At 35.0% G+C, this 26,246-nt stretch overlaps 3 protein-coding genes, 1 long non-coding RNA gene and 1 pseudogene across 4 annotated transcripts; 2 read left to right on the plus strand and 3 right to left on the minus strand.

The window, feature by feature from the left end:
• Nucleotides 1-868: 868 nt before the first annotated feature.
• LOC106340595 lies at nucleotides 869-4,364 on the minus strand (annotated as a pseudogene).
• A 2,715-nt stretch (nucleotides 4,365-7,079) lies between these two features.
• On the minus strand, nucleotides 7,080-8,352 carry LOC106297067. The gene is made up of 3 exons (XR_001261384.1): nucleotides 8,084-8,352; nucleotides 7,601-7,990; nucleotides 7,080-7,511 (listed from the first exon to the last, which is right to left on the minus strand). It is a non-coding gene; the product is annotated as an uncharacterized LOC106297067 (long non-coding RNA).
• An 897-nt stretch (nucleotides 8,353-9,249) lies between these two features.
• LOC106297462 (glutathione S-transferase U8) lies at nucleotides 9,250-10,549 on the plus strand. Its single transcript, XM_013733698.1, has 2 exons — nucleotides 9,250-9,606; nucleotides 10,027-10,549. The coding sequence occupies exons 1-2, from the start codon at nucleotides 9,283-9,285 to the stop codon at nucleotides 10,375-10,377; spliced, it is 675 nt and encodes a 224-aa protein (XP_013589152.1). The 5' UTR covers nucleotides 9,250-9,282; the 3' UTR covers nucleotides 10,378-10,549.
• An 8,863-nt stretch (nucleotides 10,550-19,412) lies between these two features.
• LOC106322875 (beta-glucosidase 23-like) lies at nucleotides 19,413-22,913 on the plus strand. The gene is made up of 13 exons (XM_013761059.1): nucleotides 19,413-19,636; nucleotides 20,014-20,083; nucleotides 20,164-20,219; nucleotides 20,345-20,420; nucleotides 20,554-20,631; nucleotides 20,773-20,860; nucleotides 20,945-21,200; nucleotides 21,303-21,418; nucleotides 21,501-21,718; nucleotides 21,821-21,855; nucleotides 22,162-22,264; nucleotides 22,400-22,508; nucleotides 22,589-22,913. Exons 1-13 carry the CDS (start codon nucleotides 19,475-19,477, stop codon nucleotides 22,794-22,796), a joined length of 1,575 nt encoding a protein of 524 aa, XP_013616513.1. The 5' UTR covers nucleotides 19,413-19,474; the 3' UTR covers nucleotides 22,797-22,913.
• Nucleotides 22,914-24,690: 1,777 nt separating this feature from the next.
• Nucleotides 24,691-26,246, minus strand: LOC106322963. Its single transcript, XM_013761143.1, has 3 exons — nucleotides 26,164-26,246; nucleotides 25,724-25,865; nucleotides 24,691-25,460 (listed from the first exon to the last, which is right to left on the minus strand). The coding sequence occupies exons 1-3, from the start codon at nucleotides 26,179-26,181 to the stop codon at nucleotides 24,907-24,909; spliced, it is 714 nt and encodes a 237-aa protein (XP_013616597.1). The 5' UTR covers nucleotides 26,182-26,246; the 3' UTR covers nucleotides 24,691-24,906.

The following is a 26,246-nucleotide window of genomic DNA, read 5'->3' on the forward strand; positions in this document are numbered from 1 at the left end:
ATGTTGATCTTTTATATTGATAAAATATAAAAAAAAATTCATTTTAAAGTATATTATTTAGTTTGAATTGGTCAAACAAAAAATAATTTTACTCTTTAATTTCTTGGTCAAAATGTGGAATAGATTCACATAATAATTGACAAGAATTAAAGACTCCATTAGTGCACCATGGAGGTTTCATTTTTTGTGTTGAAAAATGAAACTTGTGCTTCTCATAATTTTTCTATAAAAGGGCTTGCTAGCATTATAGAAAATACACACATTCATACAATCAAGAAACATTTCTCCCACTCAGAATAGTTATGCTATTTTTTTTTTTTTGAGTCTGAGAGTACGTCATAGAAATAGGGTCGATAGATTCTGTTTTTCGGTGATGGTAAACGGAAACAATGCTACAGTTGTATCCTGGGAATCTGAGCGCCATGAAACCGTCACACTACGGGGCGTTTAAAGATTTAAGGAAAGAGATTAACTATCTCGACTCTGCAATTCTTCTTTATTTTTATATTTCGGTATTGAAATTTTAATTTATGTTCTTATTATTCTTTACAAATATCAGTTGTCCTATAGTAGTAAAATAAAGTTCCTACAACATCATTCTATGGCATATCTAATACCTATGTAATAATATGTTTAAGAAAATGTGTTTGTTTATTTTATTTTTTTGTAACTTAAATGTGTTTATTGATGATGTATTTTTAATTTGTTATTAATGAGATCATTTGTCAAAAAATAACACCATTTTAAAAACACCTAGATGTAGTAAAATAACCACACATAAATAACCAAGTTCACAATCACATAATTATTTTTTTGGACAAAGCACATAAAGTTTTATTGAGGAAATAATAAATAAACATAGATATGTAAAATGAGTTTACACAACTACCATGCATTTCTTCTACCTTTCCGGATAGAAAGAGATCGAAAACTCGAAAACACATCAGACATGCCGACCTCAAGCAGAGCATCATTCATGACTTCTCTTTCTCTTAGGTTCTTGTCATTAACAGCATCATAGAAACATCCACGCCTCTTCGAGTCCCTTATCAGCTTTGTCCAAATCGAATCACTCAACGCCAGAGTTGTCCCATTCCCAATCACCCATAAACAGTGCCTTGCACGAGTGAGTGCTACGTTGGCTCTTTGACGGTTACTGAGAAACCCTACTTTTCCGTTGCCGTTACTTCTGACGGTGGATATGATAATGACATCTTCTTCTCCTCCTTGAAACCCATCAACCGACCGAACATTCAAAGTGAAAAGCTCATCACCTAATAGAGAAGTGTACTTATCTCCAGCTCTCTCTTGGATTGCTCTTATTTGACCTTTATAAGGTGAAATAACCCCAACGCTCATCTTCGTCTTTGTCTCACATGACACTGCTTCAAATAATTTACAAATTACAAAAGAATATAAAACATAGTATCTCTATACAATGCGTTTTCATAATATAATATATATATATATATGATCTACATGCAATGCATATTTTTTGAAAAAAACACACATACTATGTTATTCTGAATATATTTAGTATGATATAGTAATTTTCTATAATATTATAGATGAGTAAAATAGTATACCTTTGAAAAGTTTGGATATGATATCAGAAATAACAGCAACTTCAACTATGTTCTTGGGACTATGTCCATCACCAAACTCCTCTTTCCCAAGTCCCACGTTGATAAACGAGAAAGAACCAAACATGCTTCCTTCAAGAAACCTCTTTTGATAGTTGCTTTCTTTGACATTCGCAGCATCAGAGATCTTCCCGTCATAAAACTCTATGTTGGGGAAAAGACTTATAGAGGGATGCATACGGTATTGAACGTCAAGCAAATGTTTGTTATGGCCAAGCAAAACCAATCTCTCAAACAGGCTTCTCCCAAATTTGGCCTTCTCACATACCTGCATGTGTAACACAAGACTATGCTTCAAACGCTATTTCCACATTTGCATTCTTAAAAAATAAAACTTAAAAAAGATTTAAAAGTTTCACAGAAACTATATTTAAAATAACAATATATACAGTACAATTTGTGATACCTCGCTTTGCACCATTGCTGGTAGTTGCAGCTCGTCTCCTATTAGAACAGCATGGTGCAGGCCTTGAAGTTGCAATGCAGCAGCTGATTCACATTCCTTAAGTTGAGCTGCCTCATCAACTACTAGCAGCTCTACGGATCCTGTCCTCTCCGCGGTCATTTCTGCAGCACCAGAGGCAGTACAGAAGATAATGTGTGCATTAGTGAGGCAAAATTTCCTTATATCCTCATCTTCCAACGAGGCATGAACCCCAAAACGGCTGGGAAGCAAACGTAGAGGCTGAAGGAAATCAAGACCTATGATTTTGTTGAAGCTATCAAATAAGGAGCTGCCAATCTTAAAATCATCTTTAGACGAATTCTCCTCCAAGAATTGTTTGACACCAAGAAGAGCATCGCAGCCTTCGACCATTTTCTTCACATGATCAGACTTAGGCAGATGTGTGTACAAATCCACCATATTAGCCTCCAATTCATCACTTAACCTATCAAAAATCTTCTTTATATACTCTCCAAAATTTGAAACAATGCTTTTCTTCTTTTTGCCTCTTTCCTTCTCCTTTTCTTCACATATCAAGAGATATTCCTTGTAATGAGACTCCGGGTCTTCAATAAACTTTATGACCAGCTCCAAACTCTGTTTCCACCCAGTCAGTGGCGATAAAAGTTCCTTTAGTTTACTGATGCGATGATCAAGAAACACATCAAGGAGATCTTCATTCTTGCTGTCTATCCCCATCCTGCCTCGGTTCCCGGCTAAGACAATATTCCCCAGACCGTAAGCAGAATGTTCAGACGAAGAGGATCCCTTAAACAACACGTCAACACCAAGAGCCTAGATGCAACTTCAACCACAGCAGTGTTTGTAGGAGCGCACACAACTGTTTTGCAACCTAGGTTGAGAAGGGCAAAGAGAAGAGTAGCAACCGTCTTTGTTTTGTCAGTACCAGGTGGTCCCCATATTAGTTTCACACAAGTCTTGTCACGTAGATTCCTTGTCTCAAGGCAACTTGAAATTGCAGATTCCTGACTATAGTTCAAGTTGGCTGAACGTATCATATCCAAAACATCTTTTCCCCAATCCCTTGAAGGAACAGAGTTCTCTGTTTCCTGAAAATAGAAGAATAACCACAATCATTCCCCATTAGCCGCATGTTTTGTCTTTAGCATGTATTGCATAGTTTCTTAATTTTGGGGTTTTCAACATTAAACCCCTATGCAATAAGCTTGTTCTTATAAAATATAGTTGGCTCAACAAAAATAGCATAAAATACATATTATATGAATATAACAAAAACAAAAATTTATAATTAAAAAAAAAAGAATTTATAATCATATATGTTTTTTTATTTACTTACATAGCCTCATGTTTTGTCTAGAGATTAAAAGCATTTTCTATTGCATAGTTTCTTAATTTTGGGGTTTTCACAATAAACAAAAAAAAATTATTTAAATGAATGGGGATCTCTTTTTTTTTTTTTTTTTTTTGAAACAGAATGGGGATCTCAAAAGTTGAGATATTCAACTCAAAGTATTAAACCTATGCAATAAGCTTGTTTTTATAAAATATAGTTCTAGGCTCAAAAAAAAATAGCATAAAAATACATATTATACGAATATAACAATAAACGCAAAAAATTATAATAAGAAAAAAAATTATAATCAAATATGTTCTTTTTATTTACTTACCGCAGTATTAGCCTGAAGGACACTGTTGATGAGACTCAAATTGCCACATGCGTGCAAAGCGTTCCAGATACGAGTGTTTGTGGTTAAATTCATTAGATAAACAAAAGAACTAAATGAAAAGCCCTCATCGATGGATATGGAGGTAGACAAATAAACAGAGAAACCTAGCTCATCTTCAACAGAGAAACCTAGCTCATCTTCAACAGAGAATACATATGCAAGAACCAGAGGGTTCAAGTCATAGACGCGTCTTGACCCTGATGTTGTCGTGAGAGCAATGACATCACCACATTTCGGCTCGTACTTTGTTCTGTTTCCTTCTGCATTAAATTTCATCAGTGATACAAGGAAAATGTTTGATGTTTTACTCGGTAATTCTATTTTCGTTGCCTCGGCAGAGCTTATGCGACAGACAGGAGATTTTGACAAAGATCCCAAGCTTGAGGACAACTCTGTCCGTGTTTCCTCTAGTAGATGAGGAACAAAGCACTTAAGGTACTCATCAACGGACCTAAACGTGTCTGGTATCGTCCTTATATTTGTTTTGAAGATGTCTTTGTTGAGAATATCTTCAATTGACCAAGAGAAGACTTTGTTAACCAGTCTAGTCTTCTCTTCCCAATTCATGTTACAAGAAATTTCTGCAACCTAATAACAGGAAAAAACGTTAGTACTGTTCGTACTTAATTAATTACTAGAACATAGCTACATAGCTTGTCTTACAAGGCAAACTAAAACGAATGATACCAAGAAAGCAACTCCACCAAAAGCACGGATACAGAAAATGAAAGCCAAACCAGTTTTATTTGATCTACTTATAAGGAGGATGAAGCCGAAGGGTCAAACATAATTGGGAAGTGATATGTAGTTTCAACAATTCCAAGAAATATCCTGTTTTTTGTTTTTCAACTTCCAAAAAAATATGCCTATATATTTCGATTTTCCTTTTTATTTTTTAGTGATTACGAAGCGAGAATAGCACTTTGCATGCATAAATAATTTTAGGCGTTTTATGTTTTGGTTTACGAGAAATTGATTCACAAAACGAAGAAGAAAGGTCGGGAACATGTAGAACAAAGAACCAAGGTGCGTTGGGCTAGTGGTTTAGTGCTTGGAGTAGGTTTCATTGCATCTCTACTTCGATTCCCATGGAGAGGGGTGCTTTACGCCATGTTATCGGTATCAGCGCAGGCCGGCCCCGGGTCTAGGGGGATTAAGGCCGAAGGCCCGAACCCATTCAAGTTAACAAAAAAAAAAAAAAAAAAAAAAAAAAAAACATGTAGAACAAAGCATTCAAGGTGGTCACCATTTGCCTACTATCAATTTAGGTAGGTTCCCATTTCCCCCCCCAAAAAAAACAAACACTTTATTAACAAGTTAATGTTTAATACAAAATGAATCTCTATAGTCATGAAATTATCAATTTCAAAATGTTAAATTCGGGTTTAATTATGGGATTTCAACTTAAAACCAATTGGTGATTAGTGGATTGGCTCTAACCCTTTATATATTACTTAATGTCCCTTAGAATTCCCGATGTGGGATATATATCCCTAATACCCCTCCTCGAGATAATGGCTCTTATCGGTCATAAATCTCGGAACTTTAGGACATTTATACTCGGTTAAGCGAGTTTAACACAACTTTTATACCCGGTTGGAAGGGTTAATCATGACCTTTATACCCGGTCAAAAGGGTTAATTTTAATTTTGATTAGGAGTTTTAGGGTATTTAGGATCTGGGCTCTGATACCATGTTAGATTCGGGTTTAATTATGGGATTCCAACTTAAAACCAATTGGTGATTAGTGGATTGGTCCTAACCCTTTATATATTACTTAATGTCCTTTAGAATTCCCGATGTGGGATATATATCCCTAATACTCCCCTATTCCAAAAACTACACCCCTTCACTCTAAACCCTAAGTCTAGATTAGTTAACTCTAGAGTAAAAATACGTTTTTATTTTTTAATAAAACTTATTTTGGTCATTTTCTTCATTGAGAGCTATTTTGTGACAAAAACTTAAAAATAGCTATCCTAGAGAATTTCTCTTTTCTCTTATTTCCAAAATAGTATTTTCAAAAAGAAAAATATTGGCATAGCTATGTTAATCTGCATGTATTTGTATATTTTTATTTTTCTATATAAATGATAGCAGAAAAAGCGGAGAAAACGAAAATTCAAATATCAATTGAAACAAAAGCTTATAAAACAATGATATGAACTTCACATTTGAGCACATCCAAAGCCAATTCGAAATGTTCGATGGATAATTTGATAAGCCAATGATTTTTCCCCGCGTTTTAGAACGTGGTTAACCAACATGTTAACTAATTGATTTTATAAAATAATGAAAACTTCTTGAATTATGTGAATTAGATTTACTAATCAAACAATGAAACTGTGTACAAAATAATTAATCATTCTCAAACAAAAACAGTGGCCAACTTCGTTAGTAGGTTTGTTTTCGCCTCTCAAAGATTTTTAAGTTAAAGATGTTACCTTCATACTCACTAGTTAAAAGGTTGGGCCTAGAAATGATGATGGCCTTTTAAAAAAAAAACCCAGTTAGAAAATGAGACCATGATTAACTCCGGTCTCTTAACTGGGGTTCCTAGAGCATCATTAACCCAAAAACTCACTTTGGATCTCTTAATAATTTTTAAATATTAAATGTTACTTAAGAGACCATTAAGAGACACCAATTTTTTTGTGCTCCAATGGAAATCTCTTATTTGTGGGTTTTTTTAAAAAAAATTGAACTTTTTTAATTAAAGATAAAATTTATTAATTAAATAAAACATTGTAAAAGTAAACATTTTAAACATAGATTTAAAAAAAAAACATAAAAACAAAGATTAGTAAAGTAAACGATAATAATTTGAAAAATTTCTTTCGATATAAACTTGTTTTTTCCTTTCCTTCCTCTCATCTTCTTGACCACCATAATCGACGAAAAGATTCTCGAACGTTTGATCAAAATGTTGATCAAAATTATCATCAATTAATCCTTCGAAATTGTTTTGAGAAGAAGATGCCATAAGATAAAAATTGTTTATAGAAATTATTTACAAGATAGAAATTGTTTTAGATTTAGATGAATATTTTGAACATGAGAAAGAAGAACATGAGAAGGAGAAAGAAAGGAAGAACACGAGAAGGAAGAACAAAGGGTTGTAAGTTGTAACGTTGAACGTTTTCGAGCCTTGTAACATTGATCTTGTGATGTCTATAGTACAAACCTCATATTTACTCCATTCAAAATGATAACAAGTGGTTTACCAAAAAAAAAAAAAAATCATAGCAAGTGTTAAGAAAAACAATTTTCTTAAAGTACGAGAAAGTCAAAACACACTTGTACATGGTGCTGTTATAATCAAATGACCAAATAATTTGGTAATGAAACTATTAAGAACGTTGAGGCAAATCCTAATGTGGAAACCAAAAACTTAAAGATCGATATTGTTCTTGCAGTTGCACTCGACATCTTGATGGCGTGTCGTCGCGGGATGTTCACAGTCACATCCATCGTGCAGTTCATTTTAACTGTAACGTGCTTCTTCACAATCCCCATAATCTTCATTTTACCACTAACCCTAGTGTAACTCCACAGTCTACACGTTCGCTAATGGTTTACAATCATCTTGTAGAAGGTACTAATCAAATAGTTGGCAGACAAAGTTACCATTTGTTCAATGATAGGCCCTGCATCAAGTTCCTCAGTAACAAAGTGGCTTGTTGCTCCAATCAGCTTCACACCTGCATCAAAGGCCTGCACAAAGAATCTAGAATACTAAGAGACACAGAACAAAGAGACCAAACCATAAGACAAGGTAGAGAGCAATGAGAAAACCGAAGGACCTATTTTGTTGGATATCTGCCCTTGAATGATGGCAAGAGACCATGGTGAATGTTGATTACATCTTTTCCATAACTTAGCCGATAAAATCTGCCATAAGAAAATGTATCTTATACTTGGGATCTATAGAAGGCACACGCACAACCGAGTTCATGGCACCGTATGTTTGCGCAATAGCTTGAAAATCTTCTTCACCCACTTGGTGTCTCGACCATTTCACCGGATCAAATATAAACTCACTGTCAAAGAAACCATCTTTTCATCACCAAATCTATTGCAATCTGTGATTCACTATCAAAAGCTTTCGACTTTCATATCAAGTTCCACTCTCAAGACTTGTCTTCATCAGAAGGAGGAATATATACAATCTGTTATCTTTGCCACGATTCCAACTGCGTCATGTAAAACAATGGGATTCTGTTTTGAGATTTCGAATTTGGAAATCAAAGAGAGCGAAAAGGACGAGACTTTTTTGATATGGGAACCTGGCAATGGAAGACATGGACGCAGGGAATGAGAACGAGTGAGACGGAGGAATCGAGGGACTCGCCGTGAAACCGCGACGCCGAGAATCTGAGAATCAAGTTCTTAGAGAAACCAGAAGCTCTCTCGAAGATTCTTTCCATCATCATCATCATCCTCTCACCCTCCTCGGCCTCTTAAACGAGACCAATCACTGGATGGAGTCGGAGTCGTCGAAGAGTCACGAGAGAAGGAGAGAAGATGATTTGGTCGTGAGAGAGAGAGAATGCTGAACGTGTGACACGTGTGACATAAGACCCGTTTCTTCTGAACCTTAATTAAGCCACGTCTCTAATTTAATTACATAATTTTCTTTTTTTTAAACCTAAAAACACTAAATACATGGGTTAAGAACCCGCGTTAACGGTGCTCTTAGATTTGGCTAAGAGACGATTCTTATCTAGAAAAACTAAGAACCATCTTTTAAATAAGAGATATAAAAGACGTTTTGTAGCCGAAAAATATATAAAAAAATGTCAAATCATGAATTAAGAAACCCAAATAAAAGACTGGGGTTAATCTTGCTCTAAGAACCCATTTCTTCAAAATCTACGAACGTAATCGCTTACGTAATCAATAGGAACGAGTCAGAGTGAAAAATAACTTAATAAGAAAGTTATTGGATCCGTCAAAAACTGAGGGTACCAATCTTTTATTTTCAATCACGTATCGATCAGGGAGGAAAACTTATAACTTTGAAAATTCTGAAGGTACTAATATATGTTCATACTTCATAGTTTCACATCGAAGGTCAGGATGACAAAATGTACAATAAAACGTTATGTACTAGCACTTTAAATTGTGTGACATTTTAAACAACTAAAAGAATGTAGACAAAGAATGTAGACTAAAAGAAAAAAATGTCTGACCATGCAAAAAAAAAAAACTATGTGGTAATTAAATCACAATAGATACAAATCCCTACATGCTCAACCACTACCCTCCATGAAAGTCAAAATCTTAGCCAACAAGCATATTGTTGGCATCATCGTTAGCAATTACAATAATGACCAATAATTCATTTATCCTTCATTTAATTGGTGATAGGTGGATACATTTGACCAAATCCTAAATTACTATAAATAGCTGCTCACCACCATTTCTCAAGAACACACATACAAAGAAGAAAACTAAACCAAATTATTGTTTCTAGGCGGGAAAGATGAACCAAGAAGCACAAGTACAGGTTATGGGGTTATGGGGAAGTCCTTTTAGCAAAAGAGTAGAAATGGTCCTGAAACTTAAGGGCACACCTTATGAATACATTGAAGAAGATGTTTATGTTCAGAAGAGCCCTATGCTTCTCAAATTAAACCCTATACACAAGAAAGTCCCTGTCCTCGTCCACCAAGGCAAATCGATAGCTGAGTCTCTGGTGATTGTCGAATACATTGAAGATACTTGGAAGACAAGCTACCCAATCTTGCCTCGCGATCCTTATGAGCGCTCTATGGCCCGTTTTTGGGCTAAGTATGTGGATGATAAGGTACACGCATGTTGATATATATGTGGAATTTTATAGTGAAAACATTCATTTTTGTCCACCTAAACAACAAATCGATCAAAAGCGAAATTATTTTTCAAAAACATTTTTTAAAAAGCTGTTTATACAGCGTCTTATTAATTACCGTCTACAGCTTTTTTGAACATTGCATTTTTGTAATATCAGATTGTTCGCATGTTATCAAAAACGCATTTATCACCAAATATGCATGTTTGAAAAGCGTTAATTTTATAGAATGTGATTACATCACATAGCTTTTTTTCTTAGGAGAGTGTTGTTAAATTTATTTACATATTCGAGAATAGTTATGCAAAAAACTGCTTGGATTTATCGTCTAGTTACAACTTACAACTTACAAGCCATCACCAATATGTATAACTTGCATTGTTCTGTATGTTTTAGGTAATGTTAACATTGTGGAAGGCTTGTTGGGGACCTGAAAGCGAAAGAGAGAAGATGGTAGAAGAAGCTTATGAGGATTTGAAATACCTTGAAGAAGAGCTTGGAGATAAACAATTTTTCGGAGGAGAGACAATTGGATTTGTTGATATAGCAGCTGATTTTATAGCGTATTGGTTTGGAATTGCGCAAGAAGCTTCAGGTGTGATGATCATGACCGCAGAGAAGTTTCCAAAACTTCAACGTTGGTCGCAGAATTTCGTTGGGAATAATATTATTAAGGAAGTCTTGCCGCCTAAGGAGAAGCTCATGGCTCTTTTCAAAGCCCAATTTGGAAATAACGCATCTAATTAAGCGTAATAAGACAAAGACCCTCGTACATTTTGAAAAGTATGTACGTTATATCTCGAAAGTCAGCAGTTTGTTTTAGTAAAAAAAAACAAAGTCTCGGTGTTTGTATGATGTCTTTGTTTTTATTTTACGTGTCTTCTTTGTTAAACGTTTCTAACGTTCTATAATGGTTCGCCTCTAGAAGGAACTTTCAAATAGTGAAGTTGAAGAATTAATAGAAAATTTAGAGAAAACATGTTTAGCAGAAGTAATTTTAGTAGAGTAAGAAGAGTGTATTCATCCGGTTGGAAGGCACTACTCTTTTTTTTTTTTTGAACAACCAAATACTTCATTAGATAAAGCCTTAAACGGCCCTGTAGAGTTAAGCATACAAACAGCTGCTTTTGCTAAAGAATCAACAACAGAGTTCAGACTACGAAGAATGAAAAAGAAGTGCAGAAAAGAAAGAAAAAAAAGATGATAGAGTCTCGATATCCAAATTGAGTCTAGATTTCCATCAGATGTATCTTCGAGGTGAATGTGTTATCTGCCTTTATGCAGATTTTGGTGAACTGGGGTGTCTTTGCGTGGAGGGGAGCTTCCCTAATCGCGATCGCTTCTGCCATAAGAGGGGACGCAATGTACTGTTCTGTCGAGGAGCCCTGTCCGAGTGTGTAGAAACATTACCCAAACATACATTCTCATGAAAATACAAAACATCAGAAATATACTCACCACTTCATGGGTTTATTTGTTAAAAGGGTTTTTCCTATTAAGAGGAGAAAAAGTTTTACAAATGATCCAGCCCAGCCCAACCCACAATTTTAATATTTAGAGGTCATTGTTAATACTATTTTTACGTCGTTTTAGTAGTTTTTTCTTTAAATTGGCCTTTTTACGTAGTGCATAATTTGTAAAAACAAGCATGGAAAAATGAACCATATTATTTTAGTCATATAATTCTTATGTATACTTGCAATGCAACAATAGAGAGAAGGGAACCAATACATGCACAATTGGCCAATTGTCATATCAGAATTTGCATAGACGTCTACCACCAAATTTTACAGAAAATGGAACTTTTGCTAATCAATCCCAGCTTCGTGATTTTTCAGTCGAAAGTTAGAGCGACTAAAGTTAGAGCACTAAAGTTGTTCATACCATTAGTGAATAATTAAGTTAATAACTGATTATAGATAAATTAATTATAATGAGAATTTCTCGCAAGAAAAAAGGAAAATATGTAGTGATCATAATGTTTTGTTTGTTATCACCACGTGTGATGTTATGATATTAACCAATGATGATCATTATTTATTTTTCATAGAAAAAGGCAAGATTTATAAAATAGCAGGAAAACTAGAAGAGCAAAGTCAAAGGAAAAGCCTAAGGAGATGCAATGGTCAATTGTCAATCCTGCGACAAATGCACATCCAGCGTCTCTAGTACCTCCTCAGACGAGACTGTTAACACGGTGAATCCTCAGACGACTGTTATCACAGTGAATCCTCAGACGACTGTTAACACCAAACTTGGGACAGCTTCGAACTTTGAGGTTGGAGGAACTAGCAATAGCTTAATCACACCGCAGGTTCCACGGGCAAACACAAATGAGGGGAAAGCGCTGAGTGAAGTATCTTCAGCTGTAGCTTCTGACTCGTCTGATATTGAGTCATCAGAGGAAGAGCAAGAGGAAGGTGAAATCTTGGAAATTGAAAAGGATTTTAGACTGGTGCGTAAGAAACACTTCTCTGAACTGAAGGATACTAGGGGCAAGGGCCCCAAATCAACTTAAGTTACGTCGACGCAACTTTTTATGCTGGAACGTTCGCGGAATTAATTAGTACAGTCACCACAGCGGTTTTAAAAAATGGCTCAAGGTAAATAAGCCAATTTTCGGACGGTTAATTGAAACCCATGCAAAGCAGCCTAAGTGGAAGAAGTTTGTAAATGAGTTATTTCCGCAATGGCAGTATGAGGATAACTACATCTTTTCGGATATTGGTAAGATATGGGTATTGTGGCACCCATCTCTCTCGGTTAAGGTCCTAAGTAAGGCACTTCAGATGATTACGCACTTCAGATGATTACTTGTGAAGTTGAGCTTCCGGACCATTCAGTTTTCTTGGCTTCTATTATTTATGTATCCAATTGTCCAGATTTGAGAAAGGAGCTTTGGGAATCGCTTGTTAACTTTGGAACCTCCCAGCAAGCTACTGGTAAGCCGTGGATTGTTCCAGGTGACTTCAATCAGACCTTGGATCCTAAGGAACGCTCTTCAAGCCCAACATCAAAAATTGACAAGAGAACTCGACTTTTCAGACAATGCCTCCTGGAAGCAAATTTGGTTGATCTAAATTTCAGGGGCAACTCCTTCACCTGGTGGAACAAGAGCAAGATCTCACCTGTTTCTAAAAAGATGGATCGTGTACTCGTCAATGACCAGTGGCCCATTTTCTTTCCCTCATCGGTTGCATCTTTTGGCTCCCCAGACTTCTCTGATCATTGCCCTTCTTCGGTAATCCTCAACACTCTCTCACCAAAGATAAAGCGGCCTTTCAAGTTCTTCAATTTTCTCCTCCAAACCCCTGAGTTTTACATATGATTGCTAAGGAGTGGTTCTCTTCCAATGTCACTGGATCAGCAATGTGTCGGGTTTCCAAAAAGCTGAAACTCTTGAAGAAACCTATTCGTGACTTTAGCAGAATGAACTATTCTGGTATTGAGCTCAGAACTAAGGAGGCTCATGAGGCAATGTTAGCGGCCCATGATGCCACGCTGACCAACCCCTCAGTCGCAAATGCGGAATGGGAACTAGAATGCTCTCGCAAATGGGCTATCCTGTCTAAGGCTGAAGAGGCTTTCTACCTACAAAGATCATCAGTAACCTGAATGGGGCTCAGGGTTGCAAACACGCCCTATTACCACAGGTTGGTAGCATCACGACGCTGAGCAAATCACATTCATTACTTGGTTGATGATTTGGGTGTAAAAGTCGACAGCCAAGCTGGAATTGAAAACCATTATGTGGAATATTTCTCAAGTCTCCTTGGTGTTAATAATACTCCTCAGCAATTTGAACAATCGGATTTGGACTTACTTTATGGCTTCTCTTGCTCTGATGAGGAACAACATGACTTTTGTAAAGACTTTACAGCTCTTGAGATTAAGGAGAAGTTCTTTGCAGTGCCTAACAATAAGTGCAGTGGCCCTAACGGTTTTTCTTCGGAATTCTTCAAAGCATGCTGGAGTATTATTGGACCTGAGGTAACACAAGCGACCCTAGAATTCTTCTCCTCTGGAAGTCGTTTGAAGCAATGGAATGCTACAACTCTCGTATTAATTCCCAAGATCACAAATGCAGCCTCTCCATCGGAATTCAGACCTATCTCCTGTCTCAATACAATTTTTAAAGATCCAAGCTGTTGGCAAGATGACTCCAAAGTGTCCTGCCAAGAGTAATATCTCAGTCTCAGTCGGCTTTCATGCCGGGCAGGTTACTTGCTGAAAATGTGTTGTTGGCAACCGACTTAGTCCAAGGGTATAACACAGCTGCTTCCCCGCCGAGTGCTATGCTTAAAGTCGACTTGCGTAAGGCTTTTGACACACTCAGATGGGACTTCATCATAGGGACTCTTCGAGCTTTATCCATTCCTGCAAAATTCATACATTGGGTCCTTCAATGCTTATCTACTGCCTCCTTCACCATCTCTGTAAATGGCAGTAGTAGCAGTTATTTCAGTAGCTCCAATGGTATCAGACAAGGTGATCTCATGTCTCCATACCTCTTTGTTCTGGCGATGGAATCATTTTCGAGGCTACTCTTATCAAGGTACGAATCTGGCCTTATTGGTTACCATCCAAGAACGGCTGATTTAAAACTTACACACCTGATGTTTGCGGACGACGTAATGGTATTCTTTGACGAAAGCAAGAACTCCCTTCATGTATATCTGATTGTATTGATGACTTTGCCTCGTGGTCTGGCCTCGCAATGAACTGAAACAAAACTGAGCTCTATACTTCTGGTCTGAACGAAGCTGAAACCTTAGTTGTTACAAGGTTCGGCTTTAATTCTGGTTCACTTCCTATAAGATATCTGGGGCTCCCGCTAATGAGCAGAAAGCTAAGAATCTCATACTACGACCCTCTGCTCTATAAACTGATTAATTGTTTCAAAAGCTGGGCTGTCAAGACACTATCTTTCGCAGGAAGACTGCTCCTTCTGAATACTGTCATCTCTGGTACCATAATTTTCTGGATAACAACCTTCCTACTACCAAAGACCTACCTCAAGAAGATTGATTCACTTTTCTCTCGATTCCTTTGGACAGGCAACATTAACAAGTTCAGAAGTGCTAAGATAGCTTGGAGTACATGATGTCTCCCAAAGAGTGAAGGAGGTTTAGGCTTGCGAAGCTTTGCAGATTGGAATAAAGTCCTTTTGCTGCGTTTTATTTGGTTTTGGTTGCTCTTCTCTGGAAGTAAATCCTTGTGGGTAGCGTGGCATTCTCACTATCACCTCCAAGACAAGAACTTCTGGGCATTATCAGAAACACACAATCAGTCTTGGGCATGGAAACAACTATTAAAGCTGAGGCACCTAGCTCTTCGATTTTGCAAAGGTGTTCTAAATTCAGGTCACAAGATAAGCTTTTGGCATGATTTATGGTCTCCAATTGGCCAACTACTTTAGTTTATTGGACCAACTGGACCGCGAGCCTTGAGGATCCCTCTATCTGCATCAGTGGCTGATGCATGCTCCACTACCGGCTGGAAGCTAGCTTCTCCCCGATCGGAGGAGTCCCTAAGCCTTCAGATTCATCTAACAAAAATCCCACTGCCATCGCTTACTCTTGATGATGACTACTTCGAATGGAAAGTGGAGGACTCAACGGAAACAAAATTCTCCTCCTCGGTTACTTGGCAAGCTTTGCGCCCAAGGGAGGATGAGAAGCACTGGGCTGACTGTGTGTGGTTCAAAGGAGCTATTCAAAAGCACTCGTTCAACATGTGGGTGGAAAATCTCGAAAGACTGCCCACCCAAGTCAGATTGGCATCTTGGGGACTTCAACTATCCATTTCATGCTGTTTATGTTCAAGAGTACCTGAGACAAGAGATCACCTACTGTTAACTTGTCATTTCAGCATGGAGGTATGGAAGCAAACTGATAAATTTGAACCCATCACAACAACTATTCAAGGACTGGAATGAGCTACTGTCATGGATCAGATTGTCAGCCAGCCACAACCCATCAATCCTAAGGAAACTTGCTTCGCAGGCGACTATCTACCATCTCTGGAAACAGAGAAACAACGCCTATCACAACAATTGTGTGTTTCTTCCTGGGTGATCTCGAGGATGATTCATAGAGATGTGAAGAATTTAATTTTGGCAAGAAGGAATAGAAAGAAATTTTGATCCCTCTTGTCGCTTTGGATCATTTAAATTTCTCTGTTGTGTTGCCTTTTTTGCTCTATCTTGTTTTTATTTGTTTTTGCCAAGGTAGAGTATTCTTAGATTGTACTTTGTAAAATCTGAACATCATTAATATGATATTAACATTCTTAGAAAAGAAAAATATTATCATTATCTCAATTCTATTTTTTTAGTAAAAAACTTTTAATTTTATTTATTTACATTTGACGTGCTTTGCTTTGTTTCTGTTATAGTTTTGTGTTTTCAAAGGTTCTTTTTGATAGTTTCATGAATGTTGCTGGTTTAAAGAGGTAGTTTACAAAGATAGTGAGAGTTAAAAGATGAATGTTTTCTTATTTTTTTGCTAAACAAATGTTTTCTTATTTTTTTATCACATGTTTATTATGTGGATTTTTCCATGTAGTTTCCTAGATTTTAGTGGTGTCTAATAAGATGAAGATGAAACAAAAAAAAAAGTCAGAGAAAATGATTAAAACATTAAAATAACTATTTCTTTTTACAAAAAAAACTATTTTTTTTACAAAACTATAATGCATGTACAAATAAGTATGCATAAAACATTAGTATGTCTATCTAGCTTCCACCACCCTCAAAACTAGCATTCCATTATTGGGCTAAAACATTTAATAAAATAAAATTTATAATTATAAACGTAGACAAAGGCATAAACTATTTTGCTTTAATAGATTTCTCTCTTATGTTTTAAGCTTTAACGAATCTATCTAAGGGGTGATTGGAATGAATTGTAGCTTTATATTTTTTGCTGTAGAATTTAAGCTGTAGATTATTTTGTTGTACCTTTGTAAATCACTATTTATTTCCTCTGAAAATAAAGCTCACTACAGCCATATTTTGATTTTGTAGAGATTTTTTTGCTGTGAATTTTTTAAGAAAAAAAAAATTCGATTGGTTGACATATATGGCTCTATACTAAATTTTGGTTATTTAGAGCATCTACGGCCCCAACCAATCACCCCCTTAACTTTGTTTTACTCGTGATCTCACAATACATTTATTAAAGACTAATTTAGTAAAAAACTTTTAATTTTATTTATTTACTTTTGACGTGCTTTGCTTTGTTTCTATTATAGTTTTGTGTTTTCAAAGGTTCTTTTTGATAGTTTCATGAATGTTGCTGGTTTAAAGAGGTAGTTTACAGAGATAGTGAGAGTTAAAAGATGAATGTTTTCTTATTTTATTTATCACATGTTTATTATGTGGATTTTTCATATATTTTCATAGATTTCAGTGGTGTCTAATAAGATGAAGATTAAAAAAAAAATAACAGAAGATGATTAAAACATTAAAATAACTATTTTTTAACAAAAAAAACTATTTTTTCTTACAAAACTATAATGCATGTACAAATAAGTATGCATAAAACATTAGTATATCTATCTTGCTTCCACCACCCTCAAAACTAGGATTCCATTATTGGGCTAAAACATTTAATAAAATAAAAGGCATAAACTATTTTGCTTCAATAGATTTCTCTCTTATGTTTTACGCTTTAACGAATCTATCTAGCTTTGTTTTACTCGTGATCTCACAATACATTTTTTAAAAGACTAATTAGACTGTATCAGGTTTTTTTTTTTTTGTCGAAGACTGTATCAGGTATAATAGAAGATAAACAAACTAATTTACTCGTGAACTATTTTTTCTTATGCGTCTTGCTTCTCTTTACAGCATTGTTTTCCGTTTTTGTTGTATTTAAAACTTAAAGCCATTGATTTTTTGTTCTATATATGAAACTCCTTTAACTAGAAAAAATCATGTGTCTCTTCATGTCATGTGATAAATTCATGCGTAAACTAAGCTGCATAAGCGTGAGAAAGCTAGTCAAGACATACATTTTAAATATTATTTTTAAAATCCGAGGAGGTTTTATTTGACTTTGTAGCTCTTAATTACATTGTAGCTCTTAACAATTTGGATTTCTACTTAAGACGAGGCTGAAATGCTGGTAAATCCAAATGACAATTGATTTCGTAAGCATTTGGCTCGTTGAACAATTCACTAGTTACTATCATTCATTTTTGTATTTTTGCCACTACACAATAAATCAGTGGGCATATACAAGGAAGATTAAGTTTTTGACATGAATTTTCTGCTTTAGTTTTGAAAAGCATATAACATAATAACTACTTTCTGAAATAAAACACATCAATTATTCAGTCTATTTTCTCTTTATTCATAACATAACCGTTAGTTTTTAATTTTTATAGATAAACTATAAATAATTTAACTGATAAAATTGCCCTCATGCAGTCTGAACAAAATTTTGTAGATTCATCAAATCCTGAAGCATGTGACCATCGAATCAGATCCTTGCATACATGGTTCCTTGAGTAAGAAGAGTTCACAATTAGAGAAATCAGTTGGCACGGACCAGCGTATTTTCTCTTTTCCATTGATTAGGTTTCTTCACCACTCTTGATATGAATGGGCTGGTTTTAGATATGGTACCTATATTATGTGTTGTAACTGAGCTTAGCATTGGGTATAGGCTGCCCCAAAAAAGGAACATAAACGTAAAAATGAAAGCCCTTATGTTAAGGAAATAGATGGAAGCTTAATTTTTGGAGTTGTAAAATGAAAAAACGATTCATCCATTATTAAGTTTTAATATTTTGCTCGTTAAACACGAGAAATATTATATGTTTTGAAATTTGAAAACAGATATGTTAAAATAAATAAAGTTATATGAACCCATCGTCTAAATCATTGATCTATCGTATAAAATATTAGTGTTTTATTGAAAGCAGGTGCACATTCCATGTGAGCTCAATGGTGTGAAGGAAGCATCATTCTTTTTGGAGACTCACAGCACGACTTATTCTAGTCAAAGTCATATTTTAATATGTTGCTCGTTTGCCACGCGGAATATAATATGGTCCAAAACTTTGTAATAGCTAGCAATATAATGCAACAATAAATATGTTTCCATGAATTAATTAAGCTTCATTAATAATCGATCTTACTAAACTCTCCTACATATTATTTGACAAGTACAAAGTGAAAACATCTTTAATTTGTAAACAGTTAGATCATGTGCACTTACTATAAGTTTATATTTATCAGTTTGATTATTAACCGAACAAAAGCTTATAATATGTTCCAATTTTTCTAGAAATAATAATAATGCAACGATAAATATCATTCCAGAAATTAAGCTTTTATAAATAATTTGACCAAACTTCTGCTGTATACTATTTGACAAGTACAAAATGGAAAATATCTTTAGTTTCTAAACTTTTAGACCATATGCCACTTACAGTTAGTTTATATTATCAATTTAATTAATAATTACCTGAAGAAAAGCCTTTTGTTAAAAAAAATTATCACTGAACACCAATTTTAAGTAGACCATGCAATGAATCATCTTATATCCAATTATGCACTAATAGTTTAGTGGGAAAAAAAGAAGAGGATAGCAACTGGTTAACGTCAATGGCATTTAAATATTAAGATTTGGTCGAAAACATGATCTCGGTCGATAAGTAGCTGATAGAAAAGTGATCCACGAGCCCTGGTGGTAGTTGGCAAAGTAAACAAAACAAAATAAAATTAGAGATCAATCAGTGAATGGAAGTCGCTATATAAAGGACTAGGCTGTATAGTTAACGACCATCCCAAAACATATTCTCGAAGATAAGTGAAAAAAACTAAAAACCAAAAATGGCTTTGCATAAGTTTCCTCTCATGGGGCTGCTTTTGCTCCTAACCATCGTCGTCTCTCCGGCAACAGCCGATGGACCTGTTTGCCCACCGACGACAAAACTAAGTCGGGCAAGTTTCCCTGAAGGTTTCCTATTTGGCACGGCTACTGCAGCATATCAGGTACATAAGTTCTTGTGATTTTTTTTTCTGAAATATATATTATGAATATCCATAAACTATTTTACACAAAACAATCGTGTAGACGGAATTGTTGAATTCATATTTATCATTTTGAATTCGTTGAATATTATATGCTAGTGCTTCATGCACTATAATTTTTAGACAATGCTCTAAACGTCAAACACGTATAATAGAAAACAAAAGAATAAACATAACTTTGTCACTATGGTCTTTTTATCTTTCTTCGCTAGTATCTAGTAAAAATATTCATAATAAACGCTAGTTAATAACCATTTAAGTATGTTATATATCGAGAATTCATCTATACTTTACTTTGTATATCATTTCTAAACACAAACTTTTTTCGTTATCATTAGGTTGAAGGTGCAGTGAATGAAACTTGTCGTGGACCGGCCTTATGGGATATCTACTGCAAGAGATTTCCATGTTAGTGCCTACTTGTTTTTTAACTACTGTGCCTAGATTTTTTTTCGCTAACTAATATCAAAAATCATTTTTAATTACAGCCAGATGCAACTACGATAACGGCGATGTGGCCGTTGATTTCTTCCATCGTTATAAGGTATAAAAATAGTACTATGGATTGAATAAATTAATTAATTATCACGTACAGTATATCTAGTAAATATTTCACGTTGACCCCTATTACGTGTTGATAATTGTCTCGTCTGAAATAATGTTTTATAGGAAGATATCCAACTAATGAAGAATCTAAACACAGATGCCTTCAGAATGTCTATCGCATGGCCAAGAATATTTCCTCGTGAGTATATGTGCTTCTGATTACTAATTTAATCTAGTGTTAGAAATATTGTGTGTGCATAATATATATATATATATATATACATGATTGTAAGAAACATATTAAGAAACAAAAAAAAAAAACTGTTTATCAGATGGGAGAAAGGAGAAAGGAGTGAGTCAAGCTGGTGTGCAATTTTACCACGACCTCATCGATGAGCTCAAAAGAAATGGTATAATGGATATATATAAACATATAAATTAAGTAACAAAAAAGCCCTTTCTCAAAAAAAAAAGTAACAAAACTACATACATATCACGGTTGCTACTCGTAACTGTATTCTCTAATAAAAAAACATTATTATTGTGATTAGGTATTACTCCATTCGTGACAGTCTTTCACTGGGACACTCCACAAAATCTAGAGGACGAATATGGCGGCTTTTTAAGTGAAAGGATTGTGTAAGTTTTTTATAAAACGAATGCTAATTTGTATATATATCATATATTAGAAACTAATAGCGTGACAAATTACTTAAATTGCAGGAAAGATTTCCGGGAGTATGCAGATTTTGTTTTCCAAGAGTATGGTGGAAAAGTGAAACATTGGATCACTTTCAACGAGCCATGGGTTTTCTCCCACGCCGGTTACGATGTAGGAAAGAAAGCACCAGGACGTTGCTCCAAGTATGTCAAGGAAGAATGTCATGAAGGACGATCAGGATTCGAGGCTTACCTCGTCACTCACAATCTCCTTAACTCTCACGCAGAAGCCGTTGAAGCTTTTCGACAATGCGAAAAGGTAGCTAGCTAGATCATAAAATAAAATTAAAAAATCATAGTTAATTATTTTCTTTCAGATCTGAAAATAGACATTTCTTTTGTGTTATTTTTATGACCACAGTGTAAAGGTGGTAAGATCGGTATCGCACATAGTCCGGCTTGGTTTGAACCACATGACCTTGCTGATTCACAAGACGGTGCATCCATAAACCGTGCACTTGACTTTATTTTGGGATGGTAAGTAGTTAATATCATTTGCGATATTAAATAATTAATTATATTGTTATTTTTTATGATATATATTTGACTAATTTTATAGGCATCTGGACACAACTATGTATGGAGATTATCCACAGATCATGAAAGATATTGTTGGACATAGGTTGCCTAAATTTAGCGATGCACAGAAAGCAAAACTGAAAAACTCAGCCGATTTTGTTGGGCTCAACTATTATACTTCCGTGTTTTCAAACCATCTGGAGAAGCCAGATCCTTCTAAACCAAGATGGATGCAAGATTCTCTTATTAACTGGGAAAGTAAGTTTTTTTTATTGCCCTTACTTGAACCGATGCCAGCAAATCAAATGCAAAATCTTAATTTATTTGGCGCTAATTAAAATGTATTTTAATTATTTTCAGCTAAGAATGCGTACAATTACAGCATTGGTAGCAAGGTACACATTTGAATTTGATATTAGCAATCTCAGACATTAATTTGTTACTAGATTCTCACCCGCTCTTAGAGCGGGTATATTTTCTGTTTTACATTTTTTTAGAAACTAATTTTTATATTTGTGTTTTTAATCATATTTGTGTTTTTTTAATCATATTTCTGTAAAATATTTTTCTTAAATGATTAGTAAGAGGTTTTAATAATTGTATCAAAATAGTAGGACTAAACTTATATTAATAGGTCATGTTCCTAATTTAATATAATAGATTAGCAAATTGATAACACATTCACCTATGTCGCGTTTCAGCCTATCACCGGTGCACTTCCCGTTTTTGCGAGAGGCTTTAGAAGTCTTTTGAAGTACATCAAGGATAAGTATGGCAACCCGGAAATTATGATCATGGAAAACGGTAACTAAAAATTCTATCATTTATTTTTCATAGTTTATAACATCATAATTAATCAACTTAAAAAACATATTCTATCATTATTTTTAGCTAGTTTTATTTATTTTAGGATGAATCTAAAACATATTCATTTTCTAGGATATGGAGAAGAACTTGGGGCTACAGATTCAGTTGAAGTTGGTACAGCTGATCACAACAGGAAATATTATCTTCAGAGGCATCTTTTGAGTATGAATGAAGCTATTTGGTAAGTCATATTTCTCTTTTATATGATATACTAACAGTTGTCTTGGAGAATCTAATAAAAACATTTGTATAATTATGCAGCATCGACAAGGTGAATGTTACCGGATACTTCGTATGGTCCTTGTTGGATAACTTTGAGTGGCAAGATGGTTATAAGAACAGATTTGGACTCTACTACGTTGATTTCAAGAATAACCTCACACGATACGAGAAAGAATCGGGCAAGTACTACAAAGACTTCCTAAGTCAAGGCGTTCGTCCATCCATGATCAACAGGGATGAGCTTTGAGCTGTCTTTTGAGAATTTGTTTTCATGTTTTAATGTCTCTCTCTCCTTGTATCCCTTTGTGATTGACCAAGATCGATGAGGTCTTGGTTATAATAATAAAGAATTGTCTTTTTACTTCTTCAGTGTTCGCGTGATTTGACAAGATCTAGGCGGCTTTGAACCTTGGTTATAACTTATAATAATTAATAAAGAATAGTTTGCCTATATAACAATAAAAAGAATTACATATGAAAGACTAAAATATGATTAAGTAGTTGTCCAAGTGAACATAAATTAATTTCGAAAACTTTTGAACGTTTCTAGTTTCTACAGGTTTCGTTTAAAGAGAAATTTGGCTCTATAGGCTCTAGCCCTGGGAAAAAAAACGGAATCGAAAAACCGAACCGGAACCGAATCAAATTACCCGAAACTGAAACCGAACCAAAACTCTCAAATATCCGAATGGTTCCTAAATTTCTATATCTGAATACACGGAATCGAACCGGAAACCGAAAAGGTATCCGAATATCTGAAAAAACAAGTATCTACTTTCTAATATAAGGTAAAATGTCATCAATCCCATTCGAACAGGAAGAGTGGAAACATTGTTATCATCAGACCATGTTATCTTTTATGTACTCTCTTATATTATACATATATATATATATGATATTTTTATATTAAAACTAAATAAATATTTATAAAACTACCACTTTATTGATTTGAACTCTAGTTGGATTGACAAATATGCAAGTATATAACCATTAGACAACTTAGATTAACATATTAACTCATATATTTTGTATATGTATATTTGATTCATTTATTAATGGGTATCCGAAACCCAACTGAAACCGAACCAAAACCGAACCGAAATCTCATAAGTACCTATTGGGTATAAAAATGATTTATCCGATATACCCGGAACCAAATGGTTCCTACCCGAAACCGAACCGAATACCCGAATGCCCAGGGCTATATAGCCATAAAAAACTAAAATTAAAAAACTAACTATCTATCTTCTTCTCTCTCTTTCTTTTTCTTCGTATATCTCTCTAACTCATGACATGGTTTGATTCTTAATTTTAGTTTTTTTTTTTGTTATTTCACTAATTCTCCCTCTCGTTTAAATGTGATGAAAAGCAATCATTCAATAACATTTTATCTTTTTACGTAGACATAGTTTATCAAATGAACTTTACAACGTTTACAGAAGCTTACATCTAATGTCCCATCTTCTTGAAACTAATATATATTTGACGAATGGTTCTACATATTTACACACTTATGGTAACAGGACTCTCCGCAACACTCGGATACTATAACGAATGGCTTTACATGCATCGACATATAATATCCGATTAACTTTGTACATAAAAACTTTATGCATAAATTGTACTATTTAGGAATCGAACTTTTTGGTGTAAAAGCATAAATTGTACTCTTTAGGAATCGAACTTTTTGGTGTAGAAGTCTTTGAACTTTTAACCACTAGATTAAGGAGTTTGCACACACTGACTTATTTAAAATTAGACTAGAATTTGAATAATATAAAGATGAAAATAAATTATTTAAAATTTAAAATTTAAAATTGATTAACTGGCATGAAACATGCATATTTAGATTTTATAATAAGCTTCATGTTAAGTTCACCATTAGCTTTGTGATCTTCTTAACTGCTCACTGTCTATTCTTTGTGACCTAAATGCCGTTTGATGATCTGTTACTGATTGTTGAAGATGATGCGGAATTTTCCTATTGCATGTGTCATTAAACAGGGCTTTTTATCAATTCTCTATAGATTCATCCTAATCATGTGAAGTTATATTCAGATTCTCTAACCTTTATTATATATAATTAATTTGAGTTTGATGTCACTCCTTACATAGTCAAGTTAGAGATTGAGATTGTTAAATAAAAAACTGTTGCGCCTAAACGTGAATAGAATTCATACAGATTAGAAAGACAACAACAACATCAAACGTCAGAACTTATGCCTCTTCTTGTTTCCCTCTAATGCTCTGGTTCCAATCAACAAGCACAAAGATAAAAAACAGAACAGCCCTTCATCTCCCTTAAGCGACCGCCACTAGCCAATATATATCTCACAGCCATTTCTCTGCTTCTTGGATCAAATATCAACAGGAGAAGCATGGTGAATGCATATAAACCATTCCCCATCGATCTTTTCAAACACATTAGACACAAACTGAGCTCCCCAGCTACTACTCCCTTTAGTCTTCACAAACTCCATACACGTTACATAACCTACTTCTCCTCGGACATGAACCTCAACATCTTTCAACTCAATCAGTAACGGAAACTCATAGTTCATCCACACAACTTCCCAGCTTTCCATCACATCATCGTACCCGGTTATGCCTTTAGCTCCTGGATGGACACAGCAGGGCTTTCCGGTTTTGGACCATAAAGATTCCATCGCAGCCAAATCCCCGTTTCTGAAAGCTTGGTAGAACCGAGTGTTGGCAGACAAAACAGAGGCTTTGTTGTCTTCTTGAAGCTCTTTTAGTCTATCCCGGATTCTAGCTGCCTCCACATAGTTTTCTTCCTGGATCGCAGTCTCGAGATCTTGCTTCAACGTGTCCTCATCCACTGATATGCTTTCAACATTTGTGGTTTGGCTATTCTCTTCCCGTTTAACTCGGCATGGCCTTAGACGAGAACCTACTTCAAAAAAAAACAGAAGCAGGACTAAGAAACAGGTTTTGCCTAAACTAGATCAAGATGCTCGAACTAAAATCAAAATGATAATAGCTATGGCCGGTCCCGGGTAAAGTCTAACGAAACATTAGCCTATATAGACATAGACCATTAGACCCCTAGATTTGTAGAATTTTTTAAAATTAAAATCTTTACTAAATCACCTACAACACCAAAATTTCAGGGCCGGCCTGATAATAGCTTGTAAGAGTAAAACTCAGACGAACCTTTGTTGTGCAGCTTGAGAGGACCTAACCCCAATGTACTACTTGGTGAAACCATGTTGCAGTGAATGGGATAAGACTTAGGCAAGTGAAGCAGCCTCTTCGAACCACCAAGCAGAGAAGTGCTCGCTACTGTGTTCGAAACCTATCAGAGAGAAAAAGATTTTAAAAGTGAGACTAGCACAGCAAAGATAGAGCCAATCAAACGAATACATTCATCAAAGACAGCTAAAGTGGGAAGCTGATGAGTAACGAAAAAGTACGGAACTTTAAGATCGAAAACAAGATTATAACTCTGCCCATGAACATAAATCATCAAATCGTTATTGGGTTCTTCTTGAAAGCTAAACCCAATCCCAGGATTGCATACGAAACGTATAAACAGATATAAAGCAGAGATTGGAGTTGCGAAATGTCTTTCAACGAGAAAGATTCTAGCTTACTTTGCAATGAAGCGCCATGGAAGGAATGAATCGAAGATGCGAACAATCGATGATCGATCAATCCTCCTCAATCAATCAGGAAG

This window comes from Brassica oleracea, chromosome C1 (assembly GCF_000695525.1).
Source record: "Brassica oleracea var. oleracea cultivar TO1000 chromosome C1, BOL, whole genome shotgun sequence".
In the NCBI taxonomy this organism is placed as follows: Eukaryota; Viridiplantae; Streptophyta; class Magnoliopsida; order Brassicales; family Brassicaceae; genus Brassica; species Brassica oleracea.

Coding starts and splice junctions, on each gene's coding strand:
- LOC106297462 (XM_013733698.1), top strand. CDS start 9,283: ATGAACCAAGAAGCACAAGTACAGGTTATGGGGTTATGGGGAAGTCCT. Junction 9,607..10,026: donor CTAAGTATGTGGATGATAAG/GTACACGCATGT, acceptor TGTATGTTTTAG/GTAATGTTAACATTGTGGAA.
- LOC106322963 (XM_013761143.1), bottom strand. Junction 25,461..25,723: donor TCTCAAGCTGCACAACAAAG/GTTCGTCTGAGT, acceptor TTTTTGAAGTAG/GTTCTCGTCTAAGGCCATGC.
- LOC106322875 (XM_013761059.1), top strand. CDS start 19,475: ATGGCTTTGCATAAGTTTCCTCTCATGGGGCTGCTTTTGCTCCTAACC. Junction 20,421..20,553: donor ATGGCCAAGAATATTTCCTC/GTGAGTATATGT, acceptor ACTGTTTATCAG/ATGGGAGAAAGGAGAAAGGA. Junction 21,419..21,500: donor CTTGACTTTATTTTGGGATG/GTAAGTAGTTAA, acceptor CTAATTTTATAG/GCATCTGGACACAACTATGT.